This window comes from Brachyistius frenatus, unplaced genomic scaffold (assembly GCF_029030835.1).
Source record: "Brachyistius frenatus isolate BFR_SWC_R1_liver_20210118 unplaced genomic scaffold, ASM2903083v1 Contig_544, whole genome shotgun sequence".
In the NCBI taxonomy this organism is placed as follows: Eukaryota; Metazoa; Chordata; class Actinopteri; family Embiotocidae; genus Brachyistius; species Brachyistius frenatus.
The window spans coordinates 56,122-74,704 of NW_027211143.1; the positions used below are offsets into that span (position 1 = coordinate 56,122).

Below are 18,583 nucleotides of genomic sequence, written 5' to 3' on the forward strand. Positions count from 1 at the left end.
TCTGATAGACAGATCAGTGGTAATACAAGGATCCCAACAAATACAATTATTTTATTCTGAAACGCCCATTTAACTTAAAATTTTTTAATTTTTTTTTAATTTTTAATTTTATACACTTTATTAATCCCCGAGGGGAAATTTCTTTACTACAGCAGGGGGGCTCTCAGGGGGGAGATGCTGCAGCAGGCTGCCACTAGCGCGGCGCCAGGTAACCTGACCTGAGGTGCATGTTTTTGGATGATGGGAGGAAGCCGGAGAACCCGGAGAGAACCCACGCAAGCACAGGGAGAACATGCAAACTCCGCACAGAAAGGCCCAGGACCGGATTCGAACCCGGAACCTTTTTTTTTTTTGCTGTGAGGTGACAGTGCTAACCACTGCACCACCGCCAAAAAGCATGGTGCAGAAAACCTGAGGCCTGTGGATATCCCCTCTTCCTGTTTTAATCTGGAAGCTAACGCTCGTCAGTTCTCCTGCAGCCGAATCCCTCCTCCTTTCCAGCGAACACTCAAATATTCAGCATTTATCATATGGAAAAACTGCTCCCGGATCAGCCTCTTTACCTCCCACTGCATTGTTGGCCATGCGTCTTCATGGCATGAACGCATGCGCAATGCTTTACGTTGCCACAGACAGACCCCAGATCGACAGCAGACGTCATCTAGAGAAAACAGACGTTTTTGTCCCCTTTGAGACAAACAGAGACACGCGAGCTGTGAAGGATTATTGCGATCACGAACGGATTACAAGTGAGAAAGTTTGGGAAAGAGCACATTCAAAAACGAGTAAATCTTTTTTTTGTTTTTTTTGTTTGTTGTCACGTGATCAATGCTGACCAATCGGAGCGAGCCAAATCCAACGGAAACTCTGTCCTTTGTTTGGATATTTGGCCAATTTTATCCCCAAATCTGAGCCTAATACTTCACACATATCACAATATGGAAGTGGAGGAAGTGTTTCGGTGGGAAGGGACGCGCCGTGGATCCGTTTTATTGCGTCTTTTTTTTTTTTTTAAATGCGAAATGCCACGTGTTCAAGTTTGATGAGCAATGCGCTCAGGTTTATCTCGTCACATGACTCCCCTCCCCCACCCTGCTCAGGGAAGAAGGGGGAGGGGGGGAGGCGGACATGTTTGAGGGAAATGTGTTGGTTAAAAAGTATCGAGCTGGAAGACAAGAAGATTATTTGAAGAAAGGTTTCGCGTTATTTTGGGATTTACCAGTCGCCATTTGTATTTGCTTTAAAATCCAGACTTTGATGTTGTACTTTGAAAATATTTATTTTTGTTTTGGAGAATTTAACTTTTTGAATCGTAAAGTGTTAATTTGTTGTTTTTTTTGTGTGTGTTTTTTTTTTTTTTCTGTGCCAGGTTATAAAAACTTAAGTAATATTCAATATTGTATCGGTTTAGTTTGACTTTCAATCGTTTATTTGAGTGACATTGTGGGGAATGTGTAACCTTGGTGTGGGGGATGGGCGCTGCTGGTTGGGATCCATTTTGTTTGGTTGTTTTGTCGAGTTTCGGGCGTTTTTTCTTTTGGAGATTAAGATGCACGTTTACAGAATTGGTAATTCTGCAAGTGTGTTATTATAATTTGGGAGTTTTGTCTTTTGCAGGGTGAGGTTGGTATTTGTCTTGTAAAAGCCCACGTTGTGTTTAAAGCGCCTTTATCTTTTATTGGTAGTGATGATCAGGTTGTCTCGGTCCTTTGATCTGATGGAGGCTGAAAACTGCCGCGTCATTCAGGGTCGTCGGCTGCTCCTGTGACCTTGCTACTTGTGGTTATTATTTTTCGTTGCTGTTATTGTTCGTTCAAGTGAATAGAGTCTACAGTTTCAGCGATATATATATATATATTACTTTTTTTTTTTTGCCTTGATCTGTTGTACGTGAGGGCCGCGGAGGCCTCGTTTGACTGGCTTTGTTCTCACATGGTGGCCTTTTGTCTGCAGTAAATGATGGCTGCTCACTTCACTTGTGTTTTGTCATCGAAATATTAAGCGTTTCGCATGTTTTGCTTGAGGTTTTGTCTTATTTCTGGTGAGTAATTTGGTTATAATCCTGAGTGTCACCGTGCTTAAAGATGGCGGCTGTGCGCCTCTTCCGAAAGACAGAAATGCGGATATTCTGGTAAGTAGAGAGCGCGTGGGGAGAGGCTCTTGGCTCTTCGGGGGTGCGCGTGACCGAATGGAAGAACCAATAGGCGTCTTAGTATTCACCCTGGAAGCCCGCGTTACCGCCTTTTTAACCAATCCCCGTCGCCGCCTTGCACATGTTGACGTAATGTAATATGATACGGAGCAGGGTGGTTTCGTTGCCCTATTTTTTTTGCGGAGGATTATATGGCGGAGCCGGTTACAGGCAGCATATATATAATACTGAACAGCGTGGACCTATAGTCTTATGCAAGCGCGTTGATTGACAGAAGAAACGTGCGAATAGGTTGTCCCGAAAGATTGTCAGTAGCGTCTCAGTGTGTAGGGGTGTGGTGACTTTGATGGACATTCCAAACAGCGAATAGAAACTCGAAGGGCGGGGACGCCGTGAGGCGGGCCATCCAATAGGGTGAACGCTCGGTCTATAAAAAACCGGGTGTAGTCGCATAGTCGCCATTTCAACGAAGCAGATTATCGGAAGTTCATCGTGGAGGGGAGCGGAGAAAACTGACGAGCAGAGACGGAGCCTGGTTTGAGCCTAGCTAAAAACAGAATCCGGATCCATCCTGATGGATATGGCTGTTAACCCGCTCCTTGACAGGTATCTACCGGTAAAACTGCCTCTCAGCTTTCCATCGAAGGGATTATTTTTTTTAAACAATTCTCGCGATTTGTTTCAAAAATATCGATACTGGCCGCCTGCTTACAGTAATACGGTTGGAAGAGGGCGATGGATGCTGAGTTTGCCGCAGGAAGAAGCGTATCACGTCGGTAGAGACGAGAAGCGACTTCCATAAAGAGGAAACACAATGTTTTTGTGCCTTCTAACAAGCTGCGACTGTTGATTGCGCGACGCCGGCGCCATCTTCGGAGCGCCTCTGCAGTTGGCCCCGCTCTCCCGCTGCCTGGCAGTTGGTGTTAGCGCTGCTAGCATTAGCTTCACGGTTCACAGACGTGATAGCGGGTCAACAGCTGACCGAGAGCCGTGCGCCTTGTTTGTGCAGTATTTAGTTTAGTTTTCTGGCTTAAGGCATGCCAGAATGACCGCAATACCGTATCGCCGTATCGTGGATGTTGGTGGGCTTACAGACCATAGTGGACATTACTTATTCCAGATTAGTGTTGTTGCAAATGCGTTAAAATACATGTCAGAGGACCACCGCGGTTTCCGCTCGTTCCGCCGGTTGTTGTTGTTGTAGCCATGTGACGGTCAGGGGTTGTTGTGATCACCGGTACAACGACTTGTAGCAGCGCTGTAGCACAACGGCTAACGCAGCTTCCGTGCAATTTGCAACAGCAGTAATTGATGTATCTATGGGACAGCCCGGGCACAGTCGGGGGGTTATTTTAAATTTCGTGACCTGAGTGGTCCATGTGAAAATGCTCCTGTTGAAGGTCCGGTTATCGACGTGTGTTGGGCGGTTCAGTTTGGTTGCCTGGTTACGGCGCTCAACCCAGACAAGGGAGCAGCTTATACTGTCGCACGAGTTAATTTAGGTTTTTAATGTACTTTAGTTTCTTGCTTTCTTTTTTGTTTCTTTTTACAGAATACAAATAAATTTTTTCCCCCAATCTGTTGATCCGATTTTACAGCTAATACCTTAAAACATTTTTTTGTTTAGTGTTGTTAATATCATGTACATGATTATTTTTCTTTTTAATAATAAAGTACACTAACTATCAAATGTGTTTCGAGAAGTTGTATCATTCAAGACGGTTTGTATTTATTACATTTCTAGCTTTGAACCCGGTTCCAAATATTTTGCATATTAAGCTAAATTCTCAATTTTGCTCAAACTATCAATTATGCTTGATTGGTTTGGTCCAACACCAGGTTATAGGTGTTAAATTAATACACAATACAACATGTTATACACCTATTTACATCAGTTACCTCAAGGGCAACTCCAAGAAAACAAACCTATTTGGTGCTTCCCTTTTAGATTAACGGAGGACAAGCAACTTCCAACAAACGGACAGCAGACAACTGTTTAACAGTATGTTGTGATGCAGCACCTTAATGCCTCCTATTGCTTTTGGAACAAGTTTTGTTTTGCAGGTAAAATGTCAGTAAGCTGGTGGAGATGGTCTATGGTGAGTTAATGTTGGACACGCGTGTTCGCTGACATCAAAAGCAGCAGTCCTTTTAATTTTTCAGTTAAAAGCAATTGATTTCATTGCAGATACAGCACAAAGGATGTCAGTCCACCACCGGCTGTAAGCAGCTGGGTAGAGTGCAGACATCACTAGGACATTTGTGGCACTGCAGCAATTCAGCTCAAGCAATAAACGGCCATTCAAGCAGGGTGTTTCAATTCAATCAAGTGCTTGTGAGGTATTAAAATGGACATGCAAACTGCAGCGTTGCAGTTTTAAGCATCGTTCACTGGCAGCACTCAGGAAGTGTAAATTGCACAGGATGTGTGTAAAACCAGTGACGGCCTTTTTACTTACTTGATGGCCTGCTGCTGTCACACTTGGCTGATTGCAGCTCTCGTGTTAAGACAGGAGTGAGGGTATTGTTTTGCGGTTTGCACCTGTGGATGTGATTAAAGATGCATGTAGAGGCACACTGGTAAGTCAGGTCAACAAGTGGGTTTTTACAAAGACTCTTGGTGTTGCATATTCTTTGGTACTCATTTCATAAACAAACAGGTTATATATATTTTTTCTGTGGTATTGATCAGTGGCTGCCGTAATGGAGAGGTTGTCGGGAACGCCTACTGTATTTGCCGATTTCAGCCAGTGCAGCTACATTCCTGCTTTTATAGGGCAGACCAACATCAGCCTATCTCATCCTGCATAGTAAGTCTCTTGCTTGCATGGCCTGTAGAAAAGCTCCAGTGTCACTAATTATGTGACAACTGAATTTATTCAACGTGGTAAACACTCGGCGTTGCCTTTAAAACCCTGAAATCATTATCACAGGTAATGATTGACTCGTAGTAAATAAGTTTCTGACAATCTTGTAAATTTCTATCCATCTTATGGGCATTTGTTGTTGTGAAACCTCTCGACTAGTCTAGTCACTACTGAGCATGGCAGTTGAAACTCCACCCACAATCCTTTGGGAGAGTTTTTCCTTTTCTTTTTTTAACATTGGGGGGTGTGGAGGGGAGTTTGAGTCTGTGTGATTGGTGAGCTGGTGTAAAGAGGAAGTGGCTGTTCTCCCTGACTGCTGCTTTGGTGGGAGGATTCTCTAAGTCAGCCTGATGAGTGATCGCTGCGTAACGTACAGAATGTGTGACGGACTCTCGCGTGTCTTAGGAAGGATTTATTCTAGACTGTATGCCTGTGAATGTGCAGCACGGTAAGCAGCATTAATTGAGTTTGATAGGATAACGTGCAGTGTGTGCCAACAAGGGAACACGGCTATGTCCGGATGACATAAGAAGATGATGGGTTTTAATATTAATCCGAGGATTTATTCATTGTCTGCGAATAGTGGGAGACGGATACCTTCAGTTTATCTGTATTTTAATGATTTAACCAGAAGTAGCATGTCGACATAAAACAAAAAAAGTAGAATTGTGTTTCGGTCCATGATAGCCTCCCTTTGGTGGAAGGTGAGAAGGTGTCACGCTGTTTTTTTATGGACAGTCTTTATTGTAGCTTTTTGGATGCATAATTAAAAAATGTAGTATTTATCTCCTGCTAGTGCTGATGTTATATTAATATAACAAAAAAATGTTAGGCTGTTTATGTCAAGTCAGAAAATTCATGATTTTTATGGCGGTGAAGAGCAAACCATGTCCAGCATGGGAGACAAGTAATTATGTACAGTTACCAAATGTTGATCCATGCATCATTCTGTCGATGCCAAAATAGCTCATGGTGTTTTTTTTTTTTTTTTTTAACTGTGCTCTCTCCAGCTCCCATGTTGGGGTTGAGGTTGGCATGCTGGGAGTCTCGATGGACCAGGGCTCTGGCTCAGCTGGAAAACGCATCCGGAAACCTTCGCTGCTGTACGAGGGCTTCGAGAGTCCCGGGCTGCCCCTCAGTCAGATGATGCAGTCGGGACCCCCGCAGCCGCTGGTGAGAGACCCCAGCCGGCAGGGGAGGATGACCAATCAACTCCAGTTCCTACAGAAAGTCCTGCTCAAGTCTCTGTGGAGGCACCACTTCGCCTGGCCCTTCCATGAACCCGTGGATGCTCATAAGCTCAGCCTGCCTGTGAGTGTGAAAGTCAGGAAATTACCTGCAGAACAAATAAGGACCGTCCTTTTCTCTAGAAACGCTGTTTCATTGCTCAGGGTTAGAGGGTGACACTAAAACAGCTGATTGAAATTTCTATTTTTCTGGATGTCGTGGCCATTTGTTTCTTGTCCTGAGAGTGTCTCTCTCTCTCTCCAGGACTATCACAAGATCATTAAAACTCCCATGGACATGGGCAGTATCAAGAGGAGATTAGAGAACAACTACTACCGCAGTGCCAGTGAATGCATGCAGGACTTCAACACCATGTTCACCAATTGTTACATTTATAACAAGGTGAGCATCACGTCTTACAAAACAGGCTTCTAAAAATCTAAATGTACCTGGATCTTTGTGTGGTTGTAATCATTTTGTCCGTCCGTCCTCCCTCGCAGCCGACAGACGACATCGTGCTGATGGCCCAGTCTCTGGAGAAGGCCTTCCTGCAGAAGGTGGCTCAGATGCCGCAGGACGAGTTGGAGCTGCCTCCTCCTCCTCCGCGGAGCAAACCAGTCAAACCCGGCAGGAAAGGCCGAAATAATGCACGTGAGTAAACACACACACACACACACACACACACACACACACACACACACACACACACACACACACACACTCTCTCTCTTCATGCATATGATGCATACGCTTGTACGCACGGCAATCATTTTATTGACTTTTCTGACTCCGCCTCCTCTCCTCCGTTCTCCCAGTCTCTGGAGGAGTGACGACAGCTCATCAAGTCCCGGCTGTCTCCCAGTCGGTGTACTCTCCTCCCACCCCGGAAACCCCCGACCCCATCCTCTCCACCCCCCCACAGACACTTTTGACCAAGAGCATGACCCACATGCTTCCTACTGAACAGAGCATCCCCACCATCACGGGGCTGCCTCCCACACAGCCCACAGCCAAGGTAACGGTTCACACTCGACATGTTGTGTGTTTATGTGGTGAAGAGTTTTGACTGACAGAAGAAAACAGCTGTCTCTGACCGTCATCCCCCCCTCCCTCCTCTTGAAACACAGAAAAAAGGTGTGAAGCGGAAAGCGGACACGACCACCCCGACCACTGTGGCCATGCCCATTATGAGCACCATGGGCGTCAGTGGGATAAGCCTCGGGTTGGGAGGAGGGCACGACTCCCCGCTCACCCTCACCTCTCTGGGGGTGGACCACAACTCCAGCCTGGGGATGACCCAAGGCCACGGCCACGGCCACGGCCACGGCCTGGGCCTGGGCCAGGGCCAGGGCATGGGCATGGGGATGGGGATGGGCATGGGCATGGGCATGGGGATGAGCATGGGGATGGGCCGCGGAGCAATGATCATGGGTAGCAAAGCCGCGGCGAGCCGGAGAGGAGTGAGCGGACGGCCCATCAAACCTCCGAAGAAAGACTTGCCGGACTCCATCCTGCCGCCGCCGGTGCGCCGCAGCAAGCTGAGCCCGCAGCTGCGCTACTGCAGCGGCGTCCTGAAGGAGCTGCTGTCCAAGAAGCACGCGGCGTACGCCTGGCCGTTCTACAAGCCCGTCGACGCCACGTCGCTCGGCCTGCACGACTACCACGACATCATCAAGCAGCCCATGGACCTCAGCACCATCAAGGTACTTAGTCTGAGAGACGCAACACATCAGACGAGCAGGCTGGGATCTGTTGTCAAGTCCAGCTGCACCGAACTTAAGAAGGAGAACAGGCCAAAGCTGTGACTTATTATTTGTGATATCATTTTTATTCATGTATGGCCTCTATGCAGTTTTAAAAACCAAAGGGGGCACTTTTCTTATTGGATCCATTTTCTTTGATGGAGACTGAGCTGAATGTGAATTTAACAACAGAGGAAGAAAAGAAGTTGTTTAATTTATTTGTCTGAAATCTCTTCTTGTTCAGCGGAAGATGGACAGCAGAGAGTACCGCGACTCCCAGCAGTTCTCCGCCGACGTGAGGCTGATGTTCTCCAACTGCTACAAGTACAACCCCCCCGACCATGATGTGGTGGCCATGGCCAGAAAACTCCAGGTACATTTCTACAGCTCCTTCCTCTCGCCCTCCTCTTCCTCAAATCATCCTCTTTGCTTGCTGCTTCACTCACATCCTCTTCTCTCCATCCAGGATGTGTTCGAGTTCTGCTTTGCTAAGATGCCAGACGAGCCTCCGGCGCCGGCCAGCTCCTCCTCTTCTTCCTCCTCCTCGTCATCGTCGTCTGAGAGTGAGCTCAGCAGCGAAAGCGAGGAGAGCGAGAGCAGCCCCAGCTCAGACTCCGAGGAGGAGAGAGCCAACCGGCTGGCCGAGCTGCAGGAACAGGTTTGTTCTCCACCGTGTGCAGACACACCAAGATGCTGTGGCACAAACGTAAAAGTGCTGATGTTGCTTTCTGCTTTTCTCTCCCCGTTCAGCTTAAAGCCGTACACGAGCAGCTCACCGCGCTCTCCCAGGGCCCCATCGTCAAACCCAAGAAGAAGAAAGAGAAGAAAGACAAGAAGAAGAAGAAGAAGGTCGAGAAGGAGAAGCATCGGAGGATAGAGGAAGAGCCTCCGCCCGTCAAGCCGCCCAAAGCCCCCAAAATCACCAAGACCCCAAAACCCAAGAGCAACCGAGCAGCAGTGAGCTGCCCCGTGGTTCCCATCAAGAAGGCTCCCAGCAAGAAAAACAACAAGAGCAAGTGAGTGCTGACACCTGCTGGACAGAGTAGGAACTGACAGTATGTGCAGTGACGTGTATGAATGGAGATCAAATCAGACAACTTCAGGTTTAAAAAGAAAACAGAAATAGTGCTGAAGTTTAAAATACAAATCAGTTATTCATGGAAGTCCTACAATGTGATTAGAATCATCTTTCAACGCTCTCCGTCTCCTCTCAGGTCCAAAAAGGCCGCCATGACGTTCAGCGTGCCGCCGCCGGTCCACGAACCCATCGTGAGTCACTTCGACTCGGACGAGGAGGAAGAGACGTCGCCGATGTCGTACGACGAGAAGCGGCAGCTCAGCCTGGACATCAACAAGCTGCCTGGCGAGAAGCTCGGCCGCGTCGTCTACATCATCCAGTCGCGCGAGCCGTCGCTCCGGGACACAAACCCCGAGGAGATCGAGATCGACTTCGAGACGCTGAAGCCGTCGACGCTGAGGGAGCTGGAGAGATACGTCATGACGTGTCTGAGGAAGAAACCTCGAAAGCCGTACGGTGAGTGGAGACGACAACTTGTACTCAAAACGCGTGTTGGACCATCGGCTGTGTTAAAGTACCGCCGTCTCACTGATGCCGTTTCCTGTCTGCAAGCAGCAAATAAAAAGAACAGTGCCGGCAAATCTCGGGAGGAACTCGCTCTGGAGAAGCAGATGGAGCTGGAGAGACGGCTGATCGACGTCAGCGGGCAGCTGAACTCCGGGAAGAAACCTCCGAAGACCAAACGTACGTCCCAGTTCTACTTTTCATATTAAAGTTTAGACGAGTCCAGATGTTGAGATTTCAGGTCCTGATGTTGTGTTTTCGTTCTCCCCAGCAGAGAAACCTGCCGCAGAGACGCACACCCAGCCGTCACGACTCAGCGCCAGCAGCTCCTCATCGGACTCCTCGTCTTCATCCTCTTCATCCTCATCCTCGGACACCAGCGACTCGGACTCCGGCTGAGAGGCCGACCGTTTCCATATGAAAAGGGTCGTGTGATTTGACCCCCGGGTGTTTCTCTTCCCGGCAAGTGGACTGAACTGAAGCAGACGGACGCCGCAGGACGGATCGGAACCGGTCCGACGACGAGACGGAGAGACAGACGGAGAGACAGACGGAGAGACGGAGAGAGACGGAGGTAGAGACGGAGGGAGAGATGGGGTTTTCCCTGCACTCAGCTCATCCATCCCGTCCCGGAGACTGAAGGAGCCTTGAGGATGGAGGAAGTCCTGCCGTTCTCCGGAGGACCGGCGTCGCTGGGTGGAGCGAGGGACGCTCCATCTCCTGCAAGACGAGGACAAGACGGACGCGCAGGTTGGAGGGATTAAAGGGTGCTAGTGCCAGAATCGCTCTCATTTCTGGAGATAACGGTCCCTTCTTACCGTGCTGCTCGTCTTTATGCTGTATAGATCAGGTGTACAGTTATAAATAACGATATTTCTTTTATAAAGAAGCATTTTATGGAGCTAATTTATTCCCTCATTGTGGGAACAAAAGAACTGGCGTGGGCAGAGTTGTGTTTAAGTTTTTGTTTAGTTTCTTTTTGAGTGCGGGGAGGTGGGGGGGACGTGTGTGTGTGTGTGTGTGTGTGTGTGTGTGTGTGTGTGTGTGTGTGTGTGTGTGTGTGTGTGTGTGTGTGTGTGTGTGTGTGTGTGTGTGTGTGTGTGTGTGTGTGTGTGTGTGTGTGTGTGTTTTCCGGCACTGTGCAGCCTTGTGAAAGTTCCTCATGGTTTTGACGCAGGCGTTGAAAATGGGTCTGCACGCAGAAGCACCTTTTGGGTTCAGTAGGAAACAGACTGCATGCAATACAGAGGAGCTGACCAACACATGTCCGACTTCGTCCCCGCGTCCTCGTGTCGCTGCTCCAGAGGGGCGGCCGCTGTACAGAAGTGCGACATAGTTTCTACGTGACTATTTCTGTTCCCGTGTCGGCTGTTCTTTTTCATCCATTTCTCTGTAAACATTTTTTTTTTTCCCCTCCTCCTTCTTCTTCTTCTTCTTCTTCTTCTTCTTGTGACCAATAAATTGTGAGGACGTGTCTTGTCCACTCACCCGTGTCCAAATAACATCTTGGTTCTTCTGATTTCTTTTTGGTGTTCGGGTCCGTTTGACTTTCAGTCACAAAACATCAGGCGACAAGTTAGAAGGAAAAAAAACATCTTTTTACGTTCAGTATTTGATTGAAGTTGGAAAACGAAGCAAAATTTGGCCTTCAAGATCGACGGCAGCTCAAACTTTTATCTTCTGTATTCATTTTGTTTGAGAGTAAGTCGACGTATTTGTGTGATTAAAAATGTTGGAAACACCCGGTGGAGAAGTTCTCCAGAGATTTTTGCCACTTTAGCAGGTAAACAGTCTTTTTTGGTTGGTGGAGGTGGCTCATTGAATTTTTGATCCAGTAGACAAAAGATCATTTAATGTTGTGAGTAATAACACTGCACTGTTTTTTTTTTCTTTTGGTGGTACTACTAAATACTTGTGATCTTTTTTTTTTTTTTTTTAGGTAAGGTGTTTTTCTTGTTTTTAAAAGCCGGTGTGACTTAAGGTTGGAGTAAAATAATTTATTTAGGAGGAATTTGAAAGGAAGCGCTTCTCATAATACGGAAAGCAAAAGGTTTTAAAGAAGTTGATGTGCACAGACGAACTGTGAGGATTGTAGAAGTGTACATATTTTACAAGCTCAATCTTTCAGCATGTTTTTGGTTTTCCTTCAGATTTTGATTTATTTGTCCTGCAAAGGTTTTTCTTTTCATTTTTTTAAAACTTTTTTTCAGCTCCTATTTTAGGATGAAATAGTCCAGTTGTCAGTCTTACTCTTCTGAAGTGTGTCGGAAATCTAAATGCCTCTGTACTCGACTCCATTTCATCTGAACATCTGTACATAAATAAACCGAGACATGTTCACCTTTACGCCGACTGTGGGGACGTTTTATTGTCAGAATATGTAATTTCAGGAAAATACTCGTACAACATGATTTACATGAGCACTGCTTGAAAAGAGGGGCATCCCCCGTTTACAAAAATGAATTAAAATGAACACTTTACTAATCCAATCCTTTGAGGTTGAGGTGATATTTTTAGTTTGTCTTTTGTCCAGCTGTCCAGTACTGCTTTATAACCTGTTCAGGTCCCACGTTGTAGCAGGTCGTTCCCAGGAAGGAACATGCCATCACTTGTCACAACTCACCCATGCATCAACAACCGATTGTCAAAAATGTAATAAACCTTGTAGATTGACCGTAAACTACATTAATACATAATACAGAAGTGTAGTTAACAACTTTAAACTCATACTTTGTCATCACACTCGGTATTTCTATTCAGTTCAACCTGTTAAATAAATTATTTACGCCACAGATTCAATCAACACCGATTTCTGCCATTTAACTGATAAGTTTTAACAGTCTGCATCAGTGTCTTTAGAATTGAGTGTTCGACTGCCCTCTAGCGGACACAGCGGCGAACTGCACCACTACTGTAAAGTTCGAGGAAATAACATAAGGCTTCACTTCCGGTGAAAATTCCAAAATAAAACGGAACCGTTCACAGATGAGATGACGCTCTGTAACTGGGGATGTTCGCAGCTGCAAGTGTTACGATGTTGGGTCAACATTAATCATTTAGAGACGTTTTTTTTTATACCCGCTAAGGACGAGGTTTGTCTTTTTGTTAGCTAAATCCAGCCTAGTTGCACGTCGTTCGTAATTAATATGTAAAGAGAGGCGACAAACCGGGGTTCATTCCGACTGTTTATTACCCAGAAGGTTTGGCGAACGGTTAAATATAAATTTTCCCTTTGATATTGTCGTGTTTATTATCTAAAATAGGTTTTTAAATGAATCTTCTTCTGGCTTCCGTTTTCATGCACCGGAAGTCAGAAGCAGAATCGATGGTCGTTGTTGCCCCCCTGTGGACAAACTGGAGAACTACAACAACACTAAAACCATCATGGCGGCTGCTGCGAGGCTCACATCAAGGTTGACCCTCGTCACAGGTCAGTTTACATTTCACTCCACATTATTCTGTGCTTTTAAATAGATAAACATATAATGGTTGTCGGGAGGCTGTTTATTTTTTGCAAGATATTGTTTTTTAACGCTTTTCTAAATCACGGCTGAGCCACATTTAAACTAGTTAACCTCAGTTAATGTGCAAACCTGAACTCGTGAAGTTTAAAGTTTTTTTTTTCCACTCAACGCTGATTTATAAACTCTGCTTTTAGCTGCAGCAGGTTAAATGTTTGTCTGGATTTGTGACCTTAAAATAAAACCACGTGTGACCTGGATCCGGGCTAAATATAATGACTTTAACGTCCTTTGTTACTTTGACTGTAATCATATGGAACACTAATTATATCTGTAATTTACAAATATTTCTAATTATTAATCACTCTATCTGTTACCAACTGGAATAATAGTTGCATCTATAAAATGACTAAATTGAAGAATTCAAATCGTCTCGTTTCTCCTCCAACAGTCCAAAAACACAAAGATATTCACTTTAAAATCATTAATACACAGAAACATTAAGTGCTTATCAATTTAATGTTCACAGTTTTTGTTTCTTATATCCCAAAAAAGATTAATAAATAAAAAAATAAAAATAATTACTGAACAATAATTATTTGTTCTTTTATTGATTAATTGATTAACTGCAGCTGTTATGTAAATGATAAAGCACCAGCATTTGTCTTTTGTTGGATGTTTTGTAGTTTTGGTTTGTAGGGAAGCAGAAAGTACACAAAATAGACCATTAGACTTAATTTAAAATGATAAATATTGATAAAGCGGTGGTCCGCCCTGTTTGTTAGTCTGTTCTCTGTTATTCTCCTTGTTCTTATTAAATATATCACACACAGTCTCCCTCTGAGTTCCCTCCGAAACACGTGCGTCTAGCTGCAGTGTTTTGGTCGAGATCTCTCCTCTCTGACCTCCTTCTTTCCTCTCTGACCTCCTTCTCTCCTCTCTGACCTCCTTCTCTCCTCTCTGACCTCCTTCTCTCCTCTCTGACCTCCTTCTCTCCTCTCACCAGGAGGAGGCAGTGGGATCGGCCGGGCGGTGTGCCAGCGTTTCGCCTCCGAAGGCGCCTCCGTGGTGGTCGCTGACATCACCGAGGACTCGGCCAATGAGACGCTAGGGAGTCTGCCGAGGGACCTCAGAGGGCAGGTGCACATGGCGGCTGTGGTGGACGTGTCGTCCAAAGAGAGTGTAAAGAAGCTGGTGACGAGCATACAGGTGTGAAAACCGCCGGCCTGCCGGGAGCGTTGCACGTTTTCTTCCTTTTCTTTGAAACGTCCTCGTCTCTTCTGCAGACTCGTTACTTTCAGCCTCCCTCGGTGTGTGTGAACGCAGCAGGCGTCACTCAGGACGACTTCCTGCTCAACATGGAGGAGGAGCACTTCGACAAAGTCATCCAGGTCAACCTGAAGGTGGGCCGCTCTGACGCCTGGTCAGCCTCCTCTCCATCTCTAACCTGTTTCAGACAGAACCTCCAGAGTCTGAATGATGTAAACAACCAAACACAAGGAGAGAGTTCAGCCTGGAAATCCCGGGATTATCGTGATCATCTGTATCTATTTTTGCATTTTGAAAAGTATTTGTTTTGTTCCACTTCTCCCTCCTTCATCTGTTCTGTTAGCTGCCTGTTTTTAACGGCTTCCCTCCAGTTCAAACAGTTTAAATCTGTATCAAACTAAAAAGCAGCTCAGAGATCAAATATTTCCTGCTGCTTTATAAAAGTCCTTCATCATCCTGAATTTCTGCTTAAAGTCAGCGCTGAATGTTGAATGACGTCCCAGGACGAAGGCTTCCTTTCATCGTCCGTCCTCCTGCGTCTCCCTCAGGGTTCGTTCTTGGTCACCCAGGCTGTCGCTCAGGCTCTGGTTTCCTGCGGAGCGCCCAAAGGATCCATCGTCACTGTGGGCAGCATCGTGGGAAAGGTGAAGTACCGGCAGGAATATTGTCTTCTGTTTCGGGGAAAGAACAGCGAGTATCTGATTGTTAGTTTCTCTTCTGTGGAGTTTGAAGCGACAGTTTGTAGCTGAGATGCAGAAACTCTGTGACAAACACTGATTTGACTGCAGTGAACCAGGACGTGAACTCTGATGGATCTCGTGTGTCTCATCAGCTGCAGAAACAAAATGCTGACAGATAACTTTTGAGTGTTTTGCAATATTTTCATCAAATTTAAAGGACGTTATTTATACTGAAATTGATTTTTTTCATTTTTTACTGATGTCACAGAGCTGCTGCTCAGTTTCTGTCTCACCTGAAGTCTTTCTGACGCTTTCACAGGAAACTGTTGGTTTTCTTTTCAGTCGTTGTGGTTCAGGAGCTGCAGCTGTTTCAATTTGACTCCAAACTAATGAAGCTGAAGGTTAAATCACAGCGCAGAAAGATTTCTGTTCAACATTTATCAAAGTGTAACGTACATCACGGGCTTCTGTTTCATCCTAAAATTGCTGTAAAAGCTAAAAAAAAAAAAAAAGTGTGTGTGTGTGTGTGTGTGTGTGTGTGTGTGTGTGTGTGTGTGTGTGTGGACGATGTCTGCAGGTGGGAAACATCGGACAGGTAAACTACGCCGCCTCTAAAGCGGGCGTGCAGGGTTTAACAAGGACCGCTGCCAAAGAGCTCAGCAGGTGAGAGGAAGCCGACGCCCATCGAGAGAGAGAGACACACACACACACACACACACACACACACACACACACACACACACACACACACACACACACACACACACACACACACACACACACACACACACTCTCCTCGTTCTCTCCCTCCAGGTTTGGGATTCGGTGCAACTGCGTGCTGCCAGGTTTCATATCGACTCCAATGACCGACAAAGTGCCAGAGAAGGTTATTAGCAAGGTACAACACACACACACACACACACACACACACACACACACACACACACACACACACACACACACACACACACACACACACACACACACACACACACACACACACACACACACAGATTGAGTGACACTTCATCTGTCATCATCATCCCCATGTAGTTTATGAAACTATGAATATTCCTTTGAGGACTTTCACTCGTGACGAGACGCCGTTTAAATGAAAGTCTGAGAATTTCAGACACAAATTATGATGTAAGGCAGAAAAGCAAAACTCTAAGTCCAAATAAAATGTAAAATTACTTTTCTTTTTTTAAAAGCTTTAATACAGTTACATTGTTTAAAAAAAAAAACCCAAAAAACTTTCAAATTAAAAGACATTTACACACTTACAGATACATTTAATTAACTAAATAACTTTCATATTTCTGCTTGTGTTTCAGATGAAGTCCTTGGTTCCTCTGGGGAGAATGGGCGAGGCTGCCGGTCAGTGAAGACTCGTGTGCAACATCGCTGATTTACTTTCACTGTGTTTTTATTCACGATGCTTCCGATTCGGCACTTAAGGGAAAAGTTAAGGGAAATAGAATGAAGTTTTCCTAAAACAGAAAATGTGTTTCAGGCTTCATGGAAAACGTCGAAGATGCTTTAACCACATTAAAAGGTGCAAAAAACGGACAATGAGTGGCTCAAAGCTGCAAGAAAGATTTCCCTTAACGTTTCCCTTCAGTGCCGAATCGGAAGCTAACTTCAGTGTTGTTTTTTGATTCAGTATATGTGCTGCTCCACTCTGAAATGGTGTGTTTCTTCAGTTTTTGTACTCTGCGTTGAGATGAGGTGACAGGATCTGGTGTGCATGTTTGCTGACGTGAAGCTGACCTGTCTCTCTCTGTCCTCTAGAGGTCGCCGACGTCTGTGCCTTCCTCGCATCAGATGACTCTCGATATGTCACAGGAGCGAGCATCGAAGTGACGGGTACAGTAGACTCCAACTAATCTTCTATTCATCTTATATATTCAAAAATGTATCTCACATTTAAAGGACATTCGGTACATCGTGTGTTATTCTTCGTCAGGTGGACTTTTCATTGGTTAAACCAGCTGTCTGTCGCACTACTGGAGACCAATGGGAGGCTATTATCTAATGAAGAGTTAATTCTCATGACTCTACCGTAATCATCACCTGGATCATGACTGTTGTTTTGTTTTGTACTGTGACGCCACTTTTTGCACAAATAAACATGTGAATGTAAAGTTTTTGTACAGAAAGTTTCATTTGAATCTCAAAATTGGCGTTCAAAATATGAACGACATACTATAGTATGACTTTTTAATCATATTTTAGACGACATGCTATAGTATGACTTTTTAATCATATTTTAGACGACATACTATAGTATGACTTTTTAATCATATTTTAGACGACATGCTATAGTATGACTTTTTAATCATATTTTAGACGACATGCTATAGTATGACTTTTTAATCATATTTTAGACGACATGCTATAGTATGACTTTTTAATCATATTTTAGACGACATACTATAGTATGACTTTTTAATCATATTTTAGACGACATGCTATAGTATGACTTTTTAATCATATTTTAGACGACATGCTATAGTATGACTTTTTAATCATATTTTAGACGACATGCTATAGTATGACTTTTTAATCATATTTTAGACGACATGCTATAGTATGACTTTTTAATCATATTTTAGACGACATGCTATAGTATGACTTTTTAATCATATTTTAGACGACATGCTATAGTATGACTTTTTAATCATATTTTAGACGACATGCTATAGTATGACTTTTTAATCATATTTTAGACGACATGCTATAGTATGACTTTTTAATCATATTTTAGACGACATGCTATAGTATGACTTTTTAATCATATTTTAGACGACATGCTATAGTATGACTTTTTAATCATATTTTAGACGACATGCTATAGTATGACTTTTTAATCATATTTTAGACGACATGCTATAGTATGACTTTTTAATCATATTTTAGACGACATGCTATAGTATGACTTTTTAATCATATTTTAGACGACATGCTATAGTATGACTTTTTAATCATATTTTAGACGACATGCTATAGTATGACTTTTTAATCATATTTTAGACGACATGCTATAGTATGACTTTTTAATCATATTTTAGACGACATGCTATAGTATGACTTTTTAATCATATTTTAGACGACATACTATAGTATGACTTTTTAATCATATTTTAGACGACATACTATAGTATGACTTTTTAATCATATTTTAGACGACATGCTATAGTATGACTTTTTAATCATATTTTAGACGACATGCTATAGTATGACTTTTTAATCATATTTTAGACGACATGCTATAGTATGACTTTTTAATCATATTTTAGACGACATGCTATAGTATGACTTTTTAATCATATTTTAGACGACATGCTATAGTATGACTTTTTAATCATATTTTAGACGACATGCTATAGTATGACTTTTTAATCATATTTTAGACGACATGCTATAGTATGACTTTTTGATCATATTTTAGACGACATACTATAGTATGACTTTTTAATCATATTTTAGACGACATACTATAGTATGACTTTTTAATCATATTTTAGACGACATGCTATAGTATGACTTTTTGATCATATTTTAGACGACATGCTATAGTATGACTTTTTAATCATATTTTAG

The 18,583-nt window shown here is 44.0% G+C and overlaps 2 protein-coding genes across 7 annotated transcripts; both read left to right on the plus strand.

Annotated features, from left to right (window-relative positions):
• Positions 1–633: 633 nt before the first annotated feature.
• Positions 634–11,916, plus strand: brd2a (bromodomain containing 2a). Of its 6 annotated transcripts, none has more exons than XM_069688222.1 (12): positions 634–785; positions 6,030–6,330; positions 6,511–6,648; positions 6,747–6,897; positions 7,062–7,261; positions 7,374–7,949; positions 8,233–8,361; positions 8,455–8,646; positions 8,739–9,004; positions 9,203–9,522; positions 9,622–9,750; positions 9,842–11,916. In XM_069688222.1, exons 2-12 carry the CDS (start codon positions 6,055–6,057, stop codon positions 9,967–9,969), a joined length of 2,505 nt encoding a protein of 834 aa, XP_069544323.1. In that variant the 5' UTR covers positions 634–785; positions 6,030–6,054; the 3' UTR covers positions 9,970–11,916. The 6 variants fall into 6 exon arrangements, with proteins under 6 accessions (XP_069544323.1, XP_069544321.1, XP_069544325.1 ...); XM_069688220.1 differs by lacking the exon at positions 634–785 and adding an exon at positions 792–2,758; XM_069688224.1 differs by lacking the exon at positions 634–785 and adding an exon at positions 792–2,758 and having other exon boundaries at positions 9,845–11,916.
• A 946-nt stretch (positions 11,917–12,862) lies between these two features.
• Positions 12,863–17,124, plus strand: hsd17b8 (hydroxysteroid (17-beta) dehydrogenase 8). The gene is made up of 9 exons (XM_069688215.1): positions 12,863–13,000; positions 14,038–14,240; positions 14,318–14,434; positions 14,849–14,944; positions 15,558–15,643; positions 15,794–15,878; positions 16,315–16,357; positions 16,772–16,846; positions 16,947–17,124. The coding sequence occupies exons 1-9, from the start codon at positions 12,955–12,957 to the stop codon at positions 16,964–16,966; spliced, it is 771 nt and encodes a 256-aa protein (XP_069544316.1). The 5' UTR covers positions 12,863–12,954; the 3' UTR covers positions 16,967–17,124.
• The last annotated feature ends 1,459 nt before the right edge of the window (positions 17,125–18,583 follow it).